Source organism: Rhipicephalus sanguineus, chromosome 7 (assembly GCF_013339695.2).
Source record: "Rhipicephalus sanguineus isolate Rsan-2018 chromosome 7, BIME_Rsan_1.4, whole genome shotgun sequence".
NCBI classification, from domain to species: Eukaryota; Metazoa; Arthropoda; class Arachnida; order Ixodida; family Ixodidae; genus Rhipicephalus; species Rhipicephalus sanguineus.
This window is the reverse complement of record NC_051182.1, coordinates 35,311,006-35,331,258: the sequence shown is the minus strand read 5'-3', so window position 1 is coordinate 35,331,258 and position 20,253 is coordinate 35,311,006. Positions and strand designations below refer to the sequence as shown.

Genomic DNA, 20,253 nt, shown 5'->3' with positions numbered 1-20,253 from the left:
TCCTACTGCAGCTAGGGAGTGGAACCACCTTGACCCAACAATAGCAAGCATTGAATCACCGTCAACCTTTTGTTACGCGATAGAAAAGAAGCCCTAACCATGAAAAAAAAGTTTTATGTTTATGCAATGTGTTCTTTTGTTGTCTGCATGACTTTTTTTATGTTCCATTAGATTGTATTAAGTTTCACTGTTGAGTTGTAAATATTAATGTTGTATTAGAGATAACAACATTTCTATGTATGAAACGCAATTGTACTCTGCAATATGTGTAATATGTTCATGCTTACGTTGTTATTTGTATGCCCACCTGCCTTGGTCTCTGTGATGAGTGGAGTGCGCGTTTGAATTGTGCGCCATTGAAACGTGCGCATCATAAAGAAAAAGACGACAAGGAGTGCGCGCGCGTAGATGAGCACAGTGCCGAAAGGAAGACGACGACGATGAAAACCTTCACGAGGGCGCGAGGTGTAAGGATTCGACGGACACGTGGCCCAATAAGGAAACAACACCGGTAATCTCAAGAGCCAATCACCTGTCAACGCGCCGGTCGAGCAGTGTCCAGTGAAGAGTAGACAAGTGGACCGGAGAGCGAGAAAAGCCTTGTGCACGGAGTTCCAAGGGGGAGTTCGAAGGGAACCAGAGAAGCGGAAGGTTGCCACCGGACCGGGCGCTGAAGATGGGCCGTCGGGTTGCGGACCCGAGCCACCAAGACTTCAACCGGCCGTGGCCTCCTGCCATCTAGTTTCCGTGCGAGACCACAGCTATGGTGCGCGAACCCCACCCCAAGGCCTGCGGACTCCGGAGCCGACAGGCGACGTAGCATCAGCCGTCGGGCTACATGCCCGAGCTGTGCGTCCAGCTTCCTGGCCAGGTTGCCCTGGCATCTCAGTGCGTCGCCCAGCAGCCACCGTTTTCCCTTCGTCGACACCAGCCACACTCGTCAACTCCACCTGTCAAGTCTCCGCGATGTGGTGAGACCGAACTCTTATTATTCCCCGCTTCGCCGCCCAGCTGCGTCCGAACCAGACTGTCTACTTTAGGTCTTTGAACTGAGTTTTGTTTGTTGTTAGGAGTGTGCTACCGTGTCCAGTGAACCTTTTGTTCAGTGTTCCGTGTTATGCAGATTTTGTTTCGCTCTAGTGGTTTATAAATGTTTTTGTGTGTGTTGAAACCAAGGGCTTTGTCCTCAATAAAGCTCTCCTAAGCTCGGTCTTAGAGAGCTGTCGTAAACAGAAAAAGAACCTGCATCACAGTCTCCAAGTGAGACTGGCAGTATTGAAAATAAATATGCTTCCGCTAAAAGGTTATCATCTTATAAGTCATGGTCTATGTATAAAGACTGCCTAAAATATTACTGCCTTGCGATTAGCGAAACGAAAAAGAAATATTTTTCCGCTGACCTGTCTTCACTTTTACTCGCTAACCCTAAAAAGTTTTGGCGTGCCATTTCGCCTGACCGTGGCAGTGACATTGTTTCATTACATAACGCCGATAATGTCCCTGTCTCTGCATCTGAGTGTGCTTCAATCTTCAATTCGGGGCTGAGGTTTTATTCTTTTTTTGTTTTTCATACCTCACAATAAAGAAAACCTTCAATTCGTTTTTTTGCTCGGTTTTTACTAATGAAGAGTTTTCTTCGGTTCCCAGTGTTCCCGATCGTGAGTACTGCTTCATGTCTCCTATCAGTGTTACTGTTGAAGGCATATCTAAACTTATACACGGTCTAAAGCTATCTACATCGTGTGGTGTTGACAATAATAATTCGAAGGTACTTAAAAACCCATCCGCTTCGTCCAGTCAAATTTTATGCCACATTTTTCAACAGTCTTTATCTACTGGTCAACTTCCCACTGACTGGAAGATAGCAAAGGTTATTCCGATATTCAAGGATGGTAACAAACACTCACCCGGTAACTACCGCCCCCTTTCGCTAACATGCATCTGTTGCAAGCTGCTTGAACACATCATCACCTCCCATATATACAGCCATCTTGAGTCAAATAACTTCTTCTTTCTAAATCAGCATGGTTTTCGGAAAGCGTTATCTTGTGATACTCAGCTATTAGAATTTATGTCTGATTTACATAACGGCATGAATAGTATTAAAATTGTTGAGTGCATCTTTTTAGACTATGCGAAAGCATTTAACAGGGTTGCCCATTGTCGCCTAATAGCTCAGCTGTCTGCACTTGTGCTCGACTCATCAACATTATCTTGGCTTCGAAATTTTTTATCCAATCGACAGCAGTTTACATTTGTCAATAACTTCAGCTCGTCTACTTCATTTGTTTCATCAGGTGTGCCCCAGCGCAGTGTGTTAGGCCCTCTTCTTTTTCTGCTTGATATTAATGATTTGCCTTGTAACATTTCTTCCTCAATTTGTCTTTTCGCGGATGTCTGCGTAGTGTACAGAACTATTAACTCTGAAGAAGACCACGTACATTTACAAAATGACCTTGACTTAATAAATGAGTGGCGTGACCGTTGGCAAATGACGCTTAACACATCTAAGTGCTGCGTACTTGCTTTCACCTGTAGGAAATCGGTTTTTAACTTTTCTTACTCTATCTGTTCAGCTGAAAGTCCCCGTTCATCTACTTACAAATACCTTGGTGTTCATCTTTGTACTAATCTTGCCTGGTGTACTCACATCGACAAGATATGCGCGAAAGCAAACAGAACTCTGCGATTCTTGCACCGGAATCTGCATCATTCCCCATCTACCATTCGGCAACAGGCCTACCAAACGTTTGTACGCCCTCAGCTGGAATACGCTTCGTCGATCTGGTCTCCGCATCAAAAATACCTAATAGATAAACTGTAATACGCGACTAACATACGCGATAAACATACGCGACTATCGTTCTTTCACTCACTTTATCACAGCAACTCATCCTTCGCCCAGTCTCATATCCTTCCAGCCCCTCATACTTCAACCCGCCTCGATCATGCGCACAAGGTAGCCCCCATTTTTGCCAGGACCAAGAAGTTTCGAAATTCGCCACTATCATTATGCATAATCGAGTGGAATTCTCTTCCACCTAACATTGCCGAAATAACAGATCCTTTCATATTTAACTCGATGCTTCAGGGCTATTTGCATAGTGAATAGTATGGCTGACCTATGTTTGATTGCCCTCGTTTCGTCTGCTGTTCTTGCTCCAGATACATATTCAGTGTTCTTCGATGTAATTTCTATAGGTCTTTTCATCATTATTAAAAATTGTACTAACGAATGTGTATGCGAGTAATGTTGGTGAAAGTATCTGACTTGATGCTCTGATTCGATGTACTCGCTGTTTGTTTCCTTTTTATTGTTTTCTTTTTGGTATTTTGTTTTCTGTTTATGTTGTTTTAAATGTATGTATTCACTTAAATCCCCCCCTATGTAATGCCCAATTGGGCCTTTAGGGTATTGAAATAAATAAATAAATAAATAATCCATCCAAAATCGTGCAGCCCGCTTCCTCACTTCAGTGTATAATCGCCACTCCAGCATCACCCAAATCACACGTGATATTGCCCTTACTAACTTGGATTCCCGCCGCTCTGTCACCTGCCTATGCCTGCTCCATAAGTACTACTACAACTCGTGGGCCAGTCGTCTCTTGCTTGACATTCCTTCGCGTACATCTAGTCGACTTCATAATCACCTCAGTTTCAGACGCATCTTCGGCAACACACAGTCATTCAATAATTTTCCATTTCCACGCGCCATCGCACTTTGGAATAACCTTCCGGATGAAATTGTTTCTTTGAGAGATCCGGCCAAATTTCGTGAGCAACTGCAAGTTTATATGTTCCCTTGATTTCGTATAAATACGCTTCATTTTTTTTTCATTTTGTATTTTGCTGCATTTGCTTATAGTGTTTGTTCTTCTCCCTTCTATTGTACAATTTTCTTTGTTTTCTTCTTCGTTATATTTTCTTTTTATGCTTTATGTATTGTAATTTTTCTGTAACCCCCCTACTCCATGTTCCTCTGGGGCCTGTAGGGTAACATGAATAAATTATGCGGACAAAGGCTTGTGGCTGGATTAAAACCAAAGTGCGTGGTATTTGGTTGACATTTTTCGTTATGTTGTAGCGTTGTGTCCTACTTCCTCCTATGAGACATGCAACTGATGACGATGTACGCAGCGTTGATCGAAATACCACCAAAGAGGCTCAGAGGAGCACATCAGCTGCTCGTCATTAAAGCCTATTATGTGATTCCACAACGTGTGTCTATGTGGAGTGACTTTAAGTGCCCAATAGGCGCGATCACTGAAATCGAGCTCTCGCTATGCACTTTGGGCCAATCCAGAGCGGGCACGTACATTGCAAATTACATCACACAAGAGATGTGCTTGATTATGCATGAAATCACACACAAATCGAGCTTCTCGACCTTCAGTGTTCGGAAACCGAAACGGAACGCATTTTATGGCATGCAGTCAGAAAGAAATGGCTCAAGTAATTTGAAATGACCCCGAAAATATGTACCAAAGCCAATGATTCCCGAGCAAGCCCTTGCCGAATTCATGCCCATTTGACTATTAACTGCCATTTAACTTGGTGTATGGTGGCTGAAATGTATTTGGTGCAAATAAGCGGTAACTGGACCTGGAAATCAACGCGTAGTCAAGCCGAAATCCCCGCTGCAGGCCCCTGTCGTAGCAGACGACAAATGCTAGCAGACGACGCCTTGGGCGACAGGCGCAGCTTGTGATTGGTTGGGAAGCAGTACTCTCTACATCAGGTCACCTCATGACGTTGCCAAAGCGGATGGATGGATGAATGCTATGAACGTCCCCTTTATAGCGGGGCGGTGACAAGTGTTCGCCTAGGCTCGAAAAGTATAAAATAAAAGTCACAGTTTCGCCGCAAGGCCGAAGCAATGAATACGATAGCAAGAAACTAATGCTATATGAAATGAGGCTCGCCAATGGATACTCTCAGTTTGAACAGCGCTCCTGTTGCAAAGGCGGCCGAAGCAGCGAAGGAAACTAGCGTGCTTCAAGTGTCGAGCTGTGACACTTGATAGTTCGCGCTCATCTTCTGTTTGTTCGTTTAGCGGCGTCCCTTGGGCTCGAGTGGCTTTCGTACACTCCGTAACATGAGCGCAGACATCACTGTGAAAGCCTGAAACATCTCTCTTCCCCTCAGCACAAGAAAACCGCGCGAGCAGACAGCGGAAGGGCAAGAGCTCGCTGACGACTTTTAAATGCGCCTCTCGCGCTCCTAACGCCATCTCGCTGATAATGAAGAAACGCTTATAAGCGCAGCCGTCTCTGAGTCCGTCCATCGGTAAAGGATGTGTATATAACGCTCGCCGTTACGTACGTGGAGGATCTGTGTTTCGTGGCGTAGTGGCTAGCGCCACTCGCTGCGGAGGAAGAGGTCCCTGGTTCGATTCCCCGCTTCGGAAGCATTTTTCTGAATTATTTTTCTTTGGGGTTTATATATATATATATACATACTTATACATATACGGCGCATGACGGCGGCGACGGCGACGGCAAAATCCAGCCGCCGAGACTGTTCATATAATTGCTATCGCAATAAAAAATAGTGCGCCTTTTTTTAATGTTGGTCTAATACCAATTCGATTAAACCTATCTTACAACAGAAAAAACGTAGATTCACAGCCCAGTTCTGCCCTTTACGGCACATTGTCCTTATTTTCCCCATTATTTATTTGTGTCCTTTCTCTCTAGTTTTCTGCCACCAATACTCTAATCATCTCTTACTTATTTCTCTTGGGTTTCACTGAAGCACGGTGCAAGAAATACTTACGTGAGCGAACGACGCAAATATAGCGCTTGTTGGGGAGAGACGGTTAATGTTCTGGTTTTCCGCGTGCCAAGAGATGGCACGCCGGACTGAGGACCATGGCGGGCTGCTGGCAAATTCCCCAAAGGACCTCCGGCACGTGGGCGACGGTTTCCAAATCTGAAAAACCAAGTTATCGCGTGATATCGACCGCCCGACACGTCGCGCGAACGGCCCGTCGTTCGAACGGTTTCGTCGTTCACAGCGTCGCTCGTCGCTGTGCAGTGCATTTTCGCGCAGATGGGGTTTGGCCTTCTCTGTCCACGTGCTACGTTAGCCGTGCAGTGCACGCACTTTTTCTTGTTGCTGCAGTTGCTTTTTGAGCTCGTTTTTGAAAATGTCATAGTGGTCAAGTGTTTTTGCACTGCGGAAGAATGGGCAAGTGCTTTGTGCCCTTTTTGCAAAAGTGGCTGCAAATGTTGCTAAGAGGAGTACGCGCTTTCCACGCCGCCAGCTAACAAAGAAAGGCTTCAGGCATGTAGGCGTACGATACCACGAATGAACGCGTGCTGCAAAGGACAAATCGTGCGTGTGAAAGAGATTTCGCTGAACGTGATAAGAGTGAACGTGATCGAGGGTGCTATTTCTTCTACTAAATACGAGCGCCACCTCTCGGGCCTCTTGTGAAGCAGAACATTGTCGCGCAACGGGCAGTCTTGGCGTTCGCTCAACTAAAGTATTTCTTGCACCGTGCACTGAAGCGAAGGAGTCCGAGATGTATTTTCAGCGTTGCGTTCAGCTTCTTACGTGACGCCGTGCAGCGGATGTGCAGTATTGTAGACCCTAAATGTGTTCGGCATTTCGGCTAGATCAAGCCGCACTGGCGTGCGCTGCAATCCGAACCGAGTGTATCTTGTACTTGACCTCATAATGCGCACATAATTGCATTTAGGACACGAGAGACCACAATCACAACAAAGCACACGGGACAGAGCGTGATTGTGTTCTCTCGCACCTTAAAAGCAATTAGGAACGTTCACTAACTCGCCCAACAAAAAGTTCTCTTAGTACTGGGCAATTCATCAATGTTGGTGGCGCTTTCAAGTTTGAGCTAATTGTTGCTTGCAGGTATTCCTAGAGTACCTAAAAGACGTGATGCAGTTGAACGCTGATCACGGCATCCCGATGTTCTCTTACGTCTGGCTGTCGGACGTTCCGCATAGCAACGACCACGCTTTGATGGTGCTGGACGATCCAGTACACGAGCTAATTCGAGACATGCAAGAACGACGTGCCTTCGAAAACACTGCGCTGGTCCTGCTGAGTGACCACGGCGCGATGTTTGGCAGCAACCATGCCACGGTCATCGGCAGGCAAGAGGACAAGACACCGTTCGGATAGCTCGTGCTGCCGCGCAGATTTCTACACCACCACCCTAAAGCCACTGGGCTGGGTAAGATGCTGTGGCCTCTCCCCCGTACGCTCTCTCAGTAATCATGTGATGGCGTCGGGGAACGAGATTCTGCAGACGCGCGATGAACCAACGCGTTGTATCCTAGTCAGAACGCGCTGGCACCACGCGCGATGAACCCGCGTGGTGTGCTCCAACGAGAGTTCGGGACGAGTAACAGCGACAGCAACTACAGTGATTTCGTGGAGTGCTCCACTTGCAAGGACGCGTTACCGTCGGGCAAGGTGCCCGTGATGAACGGAATTTTAAGTAGACCTATGCGCTGCTTCGCATCCCCACATGGTTCCCTTCAGTGGGAGATGGTGTAATTTTTTTTCTTTCATAAGCCATAAACTGTCATCTAATGTCAAAGGAAGTCAAACTCTTACTTCCTGCGTGCAGGTAAATCAGCGGCGTTTGGTTACAGCGCACCATCTTCACGCCACCCTCTTCCACCTCTTGCGCTATGCTCACACTGCCTCCAATGCTTCCCTACGCACGGATAGGGGTCTTAGCCTTCTGGGTCATGTGCCTTCAGAGAGGAACTGTAGCGACGCCTTTGTACCTGTAGAGTTCTGCGAGTGCGTCGCAGCTGGCGTAGACTTGGACCTGCAGTCAATTTTGGTGCAGTCATTCGCGACATTTCTGGTGGAGTACCTCAACCGTCTCAACGAGGCCAACTTTCCCGCTATGTGCGTCAGGTAAGCTTTACAAAAACGCTCTGTTCCTTTCTTCATATATGACATTTATTACGAAGATTCAGCCTACACCCCATATTGTCTTTTAGTATTACTTTCATTTGATATCACTTGTGCGAAAAAGGCATAGCACCATGTCGGTCCAAATACGTGCCCATTGAAAGTGCGATAACCTTCAATCAGTTTCAATAAGAATTGTCTTTTATCGAAAGGCTGCTTGCTACTGTCCACGTAGAACGCAATCTTTGCAACTTAGCTAACGCTGTGGCTGGTGGAATAAACATAAATCCCGTGGTAATGAGGGAGCGAAATGTTTCGTACAGTAGACGCCGGTGCCCTAGCTGCTAGTGTATTATACAGGGTAACAGCGAAAGGCAGACAACCAGCAAAGTCATACACAGCTAAGCAGCGGGCTCCTTCACGTACATAACCTGCTTTCAAGGTGAAGCCGAAAAAACGCGTCTAGGTATCAGTTCTTTTAAACAGTGGTAAATAACTTTTCAGCGCGCACAAAAGACAAGGACAAGAAACATAGAGGCAATCCATTGCAGAGGTTATGTTGGCTATAATGGCAATCGAAAAAAACACTGCAGGGAATTAAATGTAATGCTAACTGTAAATGTGTACCCGTATTTCACCCCTGATATTTCATTTTATCAATTTTATATTTCCCCCTCTATAGAGCGCTAGAAAACTGTCTTAGATGCACAGTACTCGTAGCAGCTTGCGATTGCTAACGTCCCGGTTTTCTGTACCGGCAGTATTTTCATATATGTCTTGTTGCATTCTTAACATTGATGTTCCCGCTGCAGGTGGCAGCTTGCGAACGTGACGGACGCATACGCGCTCGATGGCCAGCAGAGCGGCGTGGTAACCATGCGGGCGGTGGTCGTCACTCTGCCAGAAGCCCACTTTGAGGCGTAGGGCGAGGTGCACGACGGCCAGGAGCGGCGGATTTCTTTCGTGCAGAGGTTAGACTGGTATGCCAACCAGACCGCATGCCTTCCGCCGAGCCTATGGTAGAAGCTGTGCTACTGCGCCTCCACGTAGAGCCGCTGCCACTGCTCCCAGCTAACCGGCACGAAACCGCACGTGTTTAGTGCATAAGCAAAGGCGGAAGAATTGCAGCAGTCAGTGCATCTTGCACGCGGCTTGAGAATCAGCTGAGAATGAGCTCAAAAGTTTTGATGGAATGTTTCCCAGGCTCGTTTAATTATCTTTTTTTAATTAAAGACGAATACCAATATTTTCATACATGATATCCCACAATCAGATGTCACGTGGTCGTGACGTCGACGAAGACAGCAGTCGGCGTTTTCAAGATGAAACTGTTTATTTGGCCGGACTTGTGGCCGGGAAACGGAAAGTTAATTTACGGCAATACACACGGTATGCACTGATAGCGGCGAACAGAGCGTCGACCGTCGATCAACTGACAAGTGGTGAAGTGCGTCGGCATTTATACATGTGACGTCGAATATTCCACTTTTATCACTGGTGGTCGCGCAAGCTCTGGAATATTCTAGGCTGTTCGCGGCCTGCGCGCAATCTTAACAAAACGATCTACAACAATCGCGAAGCTTCTCGAGCAATCTCGGTTTGCGCTGAGCGTGTCTGACAATCTTTGTGGGCGAAAACTTAATAGAGCAAAAGTGATAATAAGAAACGCACGTGGCATTATTTACATATACTGCCGTCTCATTGCGAGACATTGCAGGGGTGGGTACAGAAGTTGCATGCAAATCAGGCATAACATAAAACAAATTAGCATACAAATGAACGCTAAACTGCGTGATTTAACAAGCACATAAAAAAGCAAGTTATGCTAATGCACGTATAACAAATCAACATTGCATCAAATAACACTTATTAGGTGGTAGAAAAGTCCGCCGCGGTGGTATAGCGGTTACGGTGCTCGGCTGCTGACCCGAAGGTTGCGGGTTCGATCCCGGCCGCGGCGGTCGCATTTCTATGGAGGCGAAATGGTAGAGGCCCGTGTACTTAGATTTAGGTGCACGTTAAAGAACACCAGATGGTCGAAATTTCCGGAGCCCTCCACTACGGCGTCTCTCATAATCATATCGTGGTTTTGGGACGTAAAACCCCAGATATTATTATTACGTGGTAGAAAAAAGCACAAATATACAAAAAGCGCACTACACATTTAGAACTCGAGAGGAACATGCCGATTTTTTTTTTCTGTAAATTTTGTGGTAGGTAACTGGCGAAGTGCGCCGTCCAGACCATTCCAGCGTTCGACTGCGGATGGGAAAAATGAGTATTTAAAGCTATTTAAACGTGGGCGGAATGAGACAAGATTAAGGGGGTGATAGCTTCGAGTAGCACGAGTAGGACGCTTCACGAATGAAACTGGGGCCGCGATCACCGCGATAACCGATGAATCATGCACAATCTTATGTAGCGTGACAAGCCGTTCACAGGCGCGTCGGTGCGCTAGTGTTTCAAGCGAAAAGTTATGTGCATGGGATCAAATGCGGTCAACCGTTCATAAAGCTCAGGGCACTAAATATTCCTAGGGAGGGGATGGAAAGGGTGAAAACAGCAGTATGAATATAGACGCTGCGCAATAGTCACATACCGGGCAATCGCACGTGAGTTTTCCTTCGTCCCGTGACAACTTCAAATGATTGGTGGCACGAGAGAGTAAATATCCGCTGCTTCGGCGATATATACTAGATACGACTTTTTACAAAATTTCACAAAGTCAGAAGCAGAGTTCCCTTTTGCACTTGCCCAAAGGGAAGTCGTAATCAAAATAGGTATACTCAAGTTAAAAAACGATGATAATTACACATATAAAGGCGGACCCGTAGTTGTAAACTGAAATGCGCCCGAACCTCCTGTGGATTCTCCTGTCGGATTCTGCGATCCACGCTTCAAGCTTTACTTGATATATCACTATTTTAACGCGAAGCTGTTCGTGGTCGAGCCTTTCATGTCCGGAATCCGTGGTAACGCTTGCGGGCATTATAAACGGGTATGCGCCACAGACATCGGGTAAATCCCACTACTCACCAATGGTCCGCTAAAAATGAAGGCAACAGTTATACCAACAAACGGGTATGTGAAAAAGAAATCTGCGCGACCTATCAGAAAACTATTATTATCATACACGCATATGTGCCACAGAGGTAGGGTAAATCCCACAACACACAAATGCCACTGAAAAGGAGGAAGGCAACAGTTAGCCCAACAAATAGCCTGCGTGTTACCAAAGTCACCCCACTGTCACGTGATACTTTCTGGTTATAAAAGCTGGTGGCTATACTATACAATAATAATATCTGGGGCTTAACGTCCCAAAACCACGATATGATTTTGAGAGACGCCGTGGAGGGCTCCGGAAATTTTGACCACCTGGGGTTCTTTAACGTGCACCTAAATCTAAGTACACGGAAACATTTTCGCCTCCATCGAAAATACAGCCGCCGCGGCCGGGATTCGATCCCGCGACCTTCGGGTGTTGGCTATGCTACCACCTCAAAGCTTAACAAAGAGTGTTTAATAAAGAGCAGTGATGCAACATATTGGGACATCTTAAGCAAAGGCTTCTTTTAAACTTGTGTACACAAGAATGGTACGGTCAAGATGCAATAAAGCTGTACTAGCACCTCAAAGCATAACAAAGTGTGTTTATAAAGAGCAGCGATACAAGGTATCTGTAAGACTTGCAAAACATAGAAATCTGTATGCCTCACGAAGGTAACGCCACCAGCTAGTTGCAATTTTTTTTTTGGATAAAAACACACTCCTTATTGTTTACGCGATGCGGAGCCTTATCATCATTGGTGAAGTTGCGACAGTGAAAAGTTAATGGTAAAACACTGCAAAGTTTTATGAATGCATAAACTCTAGTGAGAAGAGAAAATCCTACGTCCAAATTTTGGCATAGCGTCTTCGCGAATCTATAGACGCGAGTTAAAGATCTTCCAAAAAGTTTTCGTTTTCGAGTTGTTCCCTAAGTGGTAACAATGAAGACTAAGATGCCTTCGCAGAAAATAATGTTTTCGTGTTTGGTACCCCTTATTGTCTGTTAAAAGTTTTTTGTAGCTGATTCGACGTGAACAAACTGGACTATTTTATAGCTTCCGAGACACACGTCCCTGCAGTGACGGTGCCAAAAGCAATTTTTCGTGAATTTGGCCGCGTGATAACTTGTGTCGCACTAGGAATTATATCTCTTTTGGTATTTTACTCCGATCACCATTGAACGTACACCTTACGTCACTAAAGGGCCAAGATAGTACGGCGTACGGCAGTGGAACAACAGGTATAAATAAAATTGTCTGTATTGTCACGTCGTTGTGACGGTGAAGAAGGCTGCAGCAAGACCGGGAAACACGGAACTCTTTATTTGGCAGAACTTGTACCTCAAAGATGAAAACTCAAAATACAAGCGATGCACGCTGTGCACTCACAGTGGCGAGAACATTCGTTGGCGGTAGAGTAATCTGATTTGCGGTAAGACGCGTTGACATTTACACATGCAGCATCGAACATTCGAGCCTCATCACTGGTGGCCGCGTTCCTTCCAGAATAAACTCAACTGTTCCCGTTTGCGCGCTCAATCATATCAGAACGTAAAAAATTACCTGGACGTTTTCCAGACATTCGAACACGGTTAGCGCAAGGCACTGGTTATACGTGTAACGTACCGCTAACATAGAAATAGCAAAAGCGCGCGAGGCAATATATTGAGGATTCGCAACTCCATAAACCTTTAAAAGTTACAAATGCCAGTGATTAGCTATCGCTACGTTCTAAACTTACTTCGCGTAGATAAGCGCACACGCCCGCAATTGGCACAGTTAGAACCAGTGCAGGAAAAATACCCATGGGCATCACCCGCTTCTTCTGTTGAGTTTTTTTGCGACAGTTCTTTTTACACGAATTATCATTAAAGCGACGCAATCGGACCCTCACATTGGTTTCTAAGAAGAATGTTTTAACAGCGGAGCCCTTAAGGTAGAGGTTAATCTCTGCTGAGCGTAACGCAGCTCCTAGAAGATATGCCAGGGAAACTTGGATGTGCAGCTACACACCTCCGTTCGACTAAAAATGAAGATGCTCTATACAACTAGCTTAGCCGGTATGCACCGCAAAAAATGGGAAAGCCCTACCACTGACCTGAGGCCCACTAAAACTCACAGGTTCCCTTATGCATTCACTCATGGAGGAAAGAAAAAGAAAGAAGGCAGCATTACGTCATGCAGCCAGCCTTTGCAAGCCAACTCGTTTTCAAGCCACCAGTGTCGGCCCAACACATGACCATTTGCGGCAAGACCACGCAAGAAATGAGGTTTGCCGAGATTTAAGGTATGGCACCCGGTAGTTTCTAATCGAAGCGCGCTTGCTCGGCGCAGACCGGCCGGCTCACGGAGGAGGTTCAGAAAGAGAACTCCACTGGAAGTACCAAAACCTACCCGCGCGCTCTGACGTTTTCATCACGTGTTGGGCCGACATGGTGGGCTTCAATCACGTGACGTAATGCTCCCTCCTTTCATTTTCCTTCCTCCATACATTCACTTAAGCCGACTGGAAGGCGAAAGCCATCATCTTTTTCTTCTCAGTCGACGTGTTGATGCTATCCCGCCATCCTTGAAATGCTTTCTGCAATTAACGTGGTTTTGCACTGCCTCCAAGATCGGAGGCCACTCACATGGTTTTTCATTGCCCCCGTGATCGGACCACCTTTCACCAAGGTACGATGTCAAATGATGACGTCATCATGACGACGATAAAAGTTCTAGCGATACATCACGTCATCATTACGTAACATGGTGACATCATCACTCGTCCCCGACGCCGCGAGACGCCGACGGTCCGATTTCGCGGTTGATGAGGCATTTAAGGCTTTCGCCTTAAAATGAAGCTGTTTATAAGAAGCCTAGTGGGTGAGTGCCGCAGAAATTGGCATGCCCTGCTACTGACCTCAGGTCCACTAAAGATGATGCTGTCTATAACAAGCCGAGTGGGTAAGTACCAAGCACGTTCTAGCGGGTATTTGACACAGAAACTGGGTAAGCTCCCCTACTCACCTCCGCTCAGTTAAAGGTTATGAATAAATTCAAGCAATTAAATTGCAATATTTTGCCACCAGCTCCGCTGTTTAACCAATCTTCGCGACGTTAATGAAACTGCTTGAAAACTTTGGGTAATTCGGGATAGACATAAATCACCCTATAGCCATATCACCTGTAACACCCATATAATCAACCTACCTGCATCACCTATACGACCTATATCACCTATACAGCCTATATCACCTATAAACCTGTATCACCTATAAACCTGTATCACCTATAAACCTGTATCACCTATAAACCTGTATCACCTATACGACCTGTATCCAATAACATCACATATATGGGTCCTGTATATATAGGAATTTTCAGTAGGGTTGTTTGGGCGAAAAACGGGAAAACGCAACACAGTATCTTGAACATCGAGCAACATCTGAGGTATGCGTAATTTATTTCGTGCACAGCATTGGGTATCCGCGGCAGAACATTCGGACAGAAAATGGAAATGACGGCATGAGGTGGGTTTTTCGAAGAGAGGCGAAACTGTTCACCGAGCTGGTCATATCTTGATTGTGGCAGTGACGTACGCGTTAAAATATGCTTCTTGACCAGCATACATGCATCTCTATCATCAATGCTGAAACAACGTTACCTTCACGCTAGGAAATCGTAATTATTAACGGTTACTGCTTAAAATAATAAAACGTAACATAAATGAGCACTGACTGTCATATACTACAAAATCCAACGTTCTAGCAGCTCCGTATTTTTACTTCGCTTTGTCAACGTAGCCCCAACGATGAGAGAAAGAACCAAGCTTGTGTTTGATAGGCCAGTAATGTGAACTACGGATTATCTTGAAGAATGATGGCTGATGCTTTGTCGGCAATCATCATGGTAGGCGCGTTCAGATTTCCAGTTACTATCGTTGGCATGACAGATGCGTCCACGACGCGCAGGTTCTTCAAACTCCGAACCCTGAAAACAAATGAAGCTTTATTTCACTGGGAAGGCAATACAACGAGAAGTAAACGGACATTTAACTAGACGTATGTAGTTTAGGCAGATGAGATTTATAGCGAGCACAGCTGATGCATCCAGGAATGTAGGCCTTGATTTTGAACCGGCATTAAAGAGAAGATCTTGTACTCGAAGCAGATACGTCGGTAATGGGGAAGTTTGGCTTCGTCAAGCCGTAGAAACTGTATATTTATATATATATATATATATATATATATATATATATATATATATATATATATATATATATAGTATTCAGTTATTTTCCACCGCACATTTCAACTCAACGGTGCACTAAAGTGAACCAAAATAATAGTCTAGACTGATAACTTATACCCTGAATACTGTAGTGTCCTTAATTTCACCCCGATACGTGTATTCATACTTGAGAAAACCACTGTCGAAATTTTCACTCTAAATTTCCCGCCGAAATCTTCTGTGGTGACGTCACGGGTTTCAAAGTGCTTTTTCGTATTTTGGCCCCATTAACTCAACCAAATTTTCTAAAACTTTGTAAGTTAAGTATCTGATTCCCTCAGATGACAATGTACTTAATTTTTGCTGATTAGGAACTACATAGTCCGTAGTAGACACCGTTAATATCTGACGTCACTACGAAAGGAACGGGAACTTCAAGGCGGCGTCGGCCCTCTCGTTTCTATTCGCACATTTTCTCGCTTACCAAGTGTCTTCTCGCAGCAAGAGTGGTGTTGTGGCTATTGTGAAGGAGTAGTTGTTCGTTTAGGTATGCCGTTCATATTCCTCGAAAAATGTTCTTTCTTTTAGAATTTCACCTTAGCGAGAAATAAAAAAAAATCTTTTCGACGAGGCGCATTGAAAGTAACATGCACAAGCGCTCGCTTCCAACTCAATCTGAAATATTGTTTGGACATATGTATATATGAACAAAACCATGCGCCTGTGCCATTAAATTTTACAATACCACACATGACCGAAAACGGTAATAGCCAGCCAGCAAAAAAGACAAGTGCATCGGTAATAATAAAACACGGGCAAAAATAGCAGCTCTTACTTCCCTCTGCGATGATGACGCAACGGGACTTTTTGTCAGGCTAGAATAAGAAAGCCCGCTTACCCACTGACGGTCTACCTCGGCTGTTTCTGCCGCCTTTATTATTGTGCGCTCTAAGACCCAGCGCGATTTCCCATCGTGTGAAGGTGTATTCGTTTTACAACCTGTGCATTCAACCGCATTCACAAGATGCTCACGGTACTGCGACGCATGGTGCTGTATTCAAGCGGCAACTAGGCGAAATAATTTGGATCAACCCCTAAATGACGCTTCAGCGCTTAATTTTTACTTCCTGCTATGAACACACTCTTGCTTTTTGCGATGTGCTACAATATTCCTATGCAAGGCACCGTACTGCTCGACGGAGCGCCCATATATGTACGCTGTTTGGTATTTGTAAATGTGTTATATATTGCTATCTTTACTGAGAAGTAACATTTGACAGGTGGTTGAAAGAGTGTTGTGTTGTACAGCTGAGCGTCGTTATAACGAACACTGACATATCAAATTATCGATTAATAGCGAACTGAACACGAAATTTAGTTGGTCACAATTTATTTCCGTGGCATTTATTCTAAACCAAAAACACGAGAGCCGCCGCGATATCGGTTTTAGCGAAGAAGTATTTCATACGCTCGAGGCTCAAAGATCGAGGGCTAGCATAAAAAGCAAAATGAACTAGAGACGTGAGTCGGGCTAGTTGGTGCGTATTAACTGCAGACATAATTGATTAGCGCAAAAAAGAACGGACAAGGTAGAGACGACAGACAGGACGGAGCCTCGGAGCACGGAGGGCTCCGTCCTGTCTGTCGTGTCTACCTTGTCCGTTGTTTTTTACGCTAATCAGTTATGTCAGCAAAACGAACATTGAAGAACAATTAACAACCACATGTCGTTTATTCCGATAGCAATTATATGGTCAGTCTCGGCTGGTTTCTGCCGCCGCCGTCACGCACCGGATATGTATAAGTATGTATATATATATAAAAGTCTCAAAGAAAAATAATTGAGAAAAATGCTTCCGAAACGCGGAATCGAACCAGCAACCTCTCTCTCCGCAGCGCAGGGCGCTAACCACTACGCCAGAAAGCGCAGATCCTCCAGGTAGCTAACGACGAGCGTTATATACAGACCATTTACCGCTGGCTGGACTCAGAGACGGCAGGCGCTTATAAGTGTTTCTTCATTACCAGCGAGATGGCGCGAGGAGCGCACCGGCCGCATTTAAAGTCGTCGGCCACCTCGCTCTCTTCTAATATTTGCGCAGGGTGACCCTTGCTCTTCCGCTGTCTGCTCGCGCGGTAGTTGCTGCCGGGGAGTAGATATTTCTGCACCGTAGCAGCGCGTTCATCACAGGCCGCCTCTCTTGCTATCGCATTCATTGCTTCTCCCTTGCGGCGAAACTGTGACTAAATTTGAGTACATTTCAGTCCTTCAGTGCCAAAAAAGCGCATTTCACTGATTGCCCCACCGTATCAACAGCACGAGGAATGCTTGAAAGCTCCTGCGACAAAGAAGGGTGGAACAGTAAGCAGTGCGGACGCCGCTGACCTGGTGAGGGGGCTCAAAAACTACATGGACAGGCTCCCCACGACCAAAACTACTGAAGTATCAAAGGCCCTCTAGTGTATAGACACTGCGGAAAGGTTCACTCTGCGCAGTGCTGGGATTAGGCGATGATCGAATCTTACTTGAAATAAATGTGATAGAGTTACTCTGTGAAGCGACCTTTGTTCTGCTGTAGTTTGACCTTTTCTAATTTTACCGGTCTATGTAGTTTGATACGCCACAAGGAGAAAGGTAACAATTACCTCGTTTGTAGTGGTTTCGACTCCAGGATTAATGCGTTTTTGTACCTGAATATTGCGCTGGTCAGATGGCCGATTTGTAATAGCCTATTTTTAACTTTATTTTTACAATAAATATCGCATATAACAAACTATATTATGGTCCTACAGTTACTTCGTTACAGAGAGGTTCAACTGTTATTAGGCTATCGCGCGCTTGTGAATCCAGTGTAACCCAGCAGCGACATACATTGTCTGCGAGTGGGCGCTCTCCAGCAGCTCTAATAAGCTTTTGCTAACTATGCTGCACTATGAGTGTCATGCTGGCTACATTGGCGCTCGTGTTGACAGCCTACATTCGTGGTAGCAACTACTGAAGGGCTGTCAATTGTGAGATAGAATTATCGAGTCATGCTTAAAAACACGATGTTCGCCACAATTGGTCGTTTACCTATACTTTTCAGTTATGTTATCGATAGAGCTATGCGTCCATGTTTTAAATAAAACGATACGCAATAATTCGTTTTTACTGAAGATACGAAAAAAGTTTAGCTGTGTTTTTTTTTGTCGTGCAAAGCTTCCGCTAGTGACTCTACTGCGATGCGCAGCGTATCACCTGCATTAGTTTTCCATGTTACTCATTTTTGTATTTTGTATAACTGTGATGTTTCTGCAGAATGCAAGACAAGCGTCTTAGTGTTATCAACACAACTAACAAGTATGCTTGAAATAATGAAAACTGCACAAGTGATTTCGAGAACGGACTATAGTGCTAAGGCCATGTAGTTATGACATCATGGCAGAAGGGTACATAGGGACCAACAGGCACTGCGCCAAGCTAGTGGAGTGGCTGAATAACACAAACTGTGTGCAGACTCCGTGAACCAATTTACTCATGATGTATGGAACTGTACGAAAGGGCTACACCGAGTGCAACTGCATTTTTTTTTACTGGAACAGTAAAAAAAGAGGCTTTGCATTTGTTTTACCTCACAGCAGATATCGGACTTGTGCCATCGTCATCATTGGCTGTATTTACGCCAGCTGGCAGTCGGAGGCTTTCGCGTTCACTTGTCAGTCGTTAGATAGCGTTTCACTGTCTTTCAATCGTTTTTCTCTCTGCCTCTTCCAGCGCGGAACAACTACGTGCACCGATGACACCCTTGTCCTTTCTAGGCAGAAGTTTGCTGTTCATTGATGGACGCAGGATGTGCTTAGTGATTCCTAGTAGAGTATAACACAGCCTGCAAGCCTGCAATTCTGCATGTGACGAACAGAAATCCAAAATTGAGGTGTCCTCTGTACCGATGAGGGCGACTGTCTTCACGAAGGAATTTCAAATTAAGATGCTGGTATAAAATAGGCGCCTAAGCATTTTCTCCCTTCGTCGCTAAACAACAATTGCATACTGCAAATAGTTGGATGCCGAGGCAATCGCCCCCACTAGACCTCCAGTCTGAGCGATGATGGCAGATATGTATATTATTTTCTCGGCTCAGGATCGCCCCATGCCGATTCGATCGAAAGAACGCGCACCTTAGCTTAGAGTCCACTACGGCTCTTTCATCCGAGCCCATGGGACACGTGCAGCAGGCGTGCCACGTGGTGTGAGCCAAGTGCCGTACAAGGCAGGTCAGGTAGGGATCGCTCCACACTTCTCCTTCCGAGACGCACGATTTCAGAGGGATGTTCCAAGGTTTCGCTCCCACGGCCCGCATGGCATCGCTCTTCATGAGGCGCAGCGCAATCTTGGCCGCTGTCGAAGAGATATAAGATAATTAATATTAATAATTGTTGGGGTTTAATGTCCCAAAACCACAAAATAAATATGAAAGATGCTGCAGTGAAAGGCTCTGGGAATTTCAACCACCCGGGGTTCCTTAACGTGACCTAAATCTAAGCACACGGGCCTCAAGCATTTTCGCCTCCATCGCAAATGCGGCCGCCGCGGTCGGGATTGGATCCCACGACCTTCGGGTCCGCTGTAGAGCACCATAACCACTAGACCACCATGGCGGGAAGATACAAAATGTGAGGAATGGATTTGAACCCGGGCCCTCTGCGAATGTGAGGAATGTGCCTTTTCTACTTCGGCCCTGAAGCAACATGTCTTGTTGCTGACGTTTTCAAGCTGCAGTGTTGCATCTTATACGCCACTGAAAAGCCATTGGAGCCATCTATACACGTAGCACTACAATCTGTATTCATGTATGAATAGCGAACGCGGTAGAGGTCGAAGAACGCTATAGTTACTTGACCACGTCAACAATGCGAGTAAACCACGACCAGAACGTCATGGCTTCTGCGTCCTTCTGCTGCACAGATACCGCGTCTAGTAACGTTCTGTATAAAGATGAGCACGTGCGGGTAGTTGTGGCACTCTGTTTAAAAATATATAAAAACAAAGATATTCTTCTGGCCTGGCATACATTTTTTGCTGTAGTGTTTCTTATTACAGTAAGCTTGA

At 45.4% G+C, this 20,253-nt stretch overlaps 1 protein-coding gene across 1 annotated transcript; it reads right to left on the bottom strand.

Annotated features, from left to right (window-relative positions):
* Positions 1-14,674: 14,674 nt before the first annotated feature.
* LOC119400663 (oxygen-dependent choline dehydrogenase-like) lies at positions 14,675-19,538 on the bottom strand. The gene is made up of 2 exons (XM_037667686.2): positions 19,323-19,538; positions 14,675-14,924 (listed from the first exon to the last, which is right to left on the bottom strand). Exons 1-2 carry the CDS (start codon positions 19,517-19,519, stop codon positions 14,792-14,794), a joined length of 330 nt encoding a protein of 109 aa, XP_037523614.1. The 5' UTR covers positions 19,520-19,538; the 3' UTR covers positions 14,675-14,791.
* Between the last annotated feature and the right edge of the window lie 715 nt (positions 19,539-20,253).

Coding starts and splice junctions, on each gene's coding strand:
- LOC119400663 (XM_037667686.2), bottom strand. CDS start 19,519: ATGAAGAGCGATGCCATGCGGGCCGTGGGAGCGAAACCTTGGAACATC. Junction 14,925..19,322: donor GTAGTGGACTCTAAGCTAAG/GTGCGCGTTCTT, acceptor ATTTGTTTTCAG/GGTTCGGAGTTTGAAGAACC.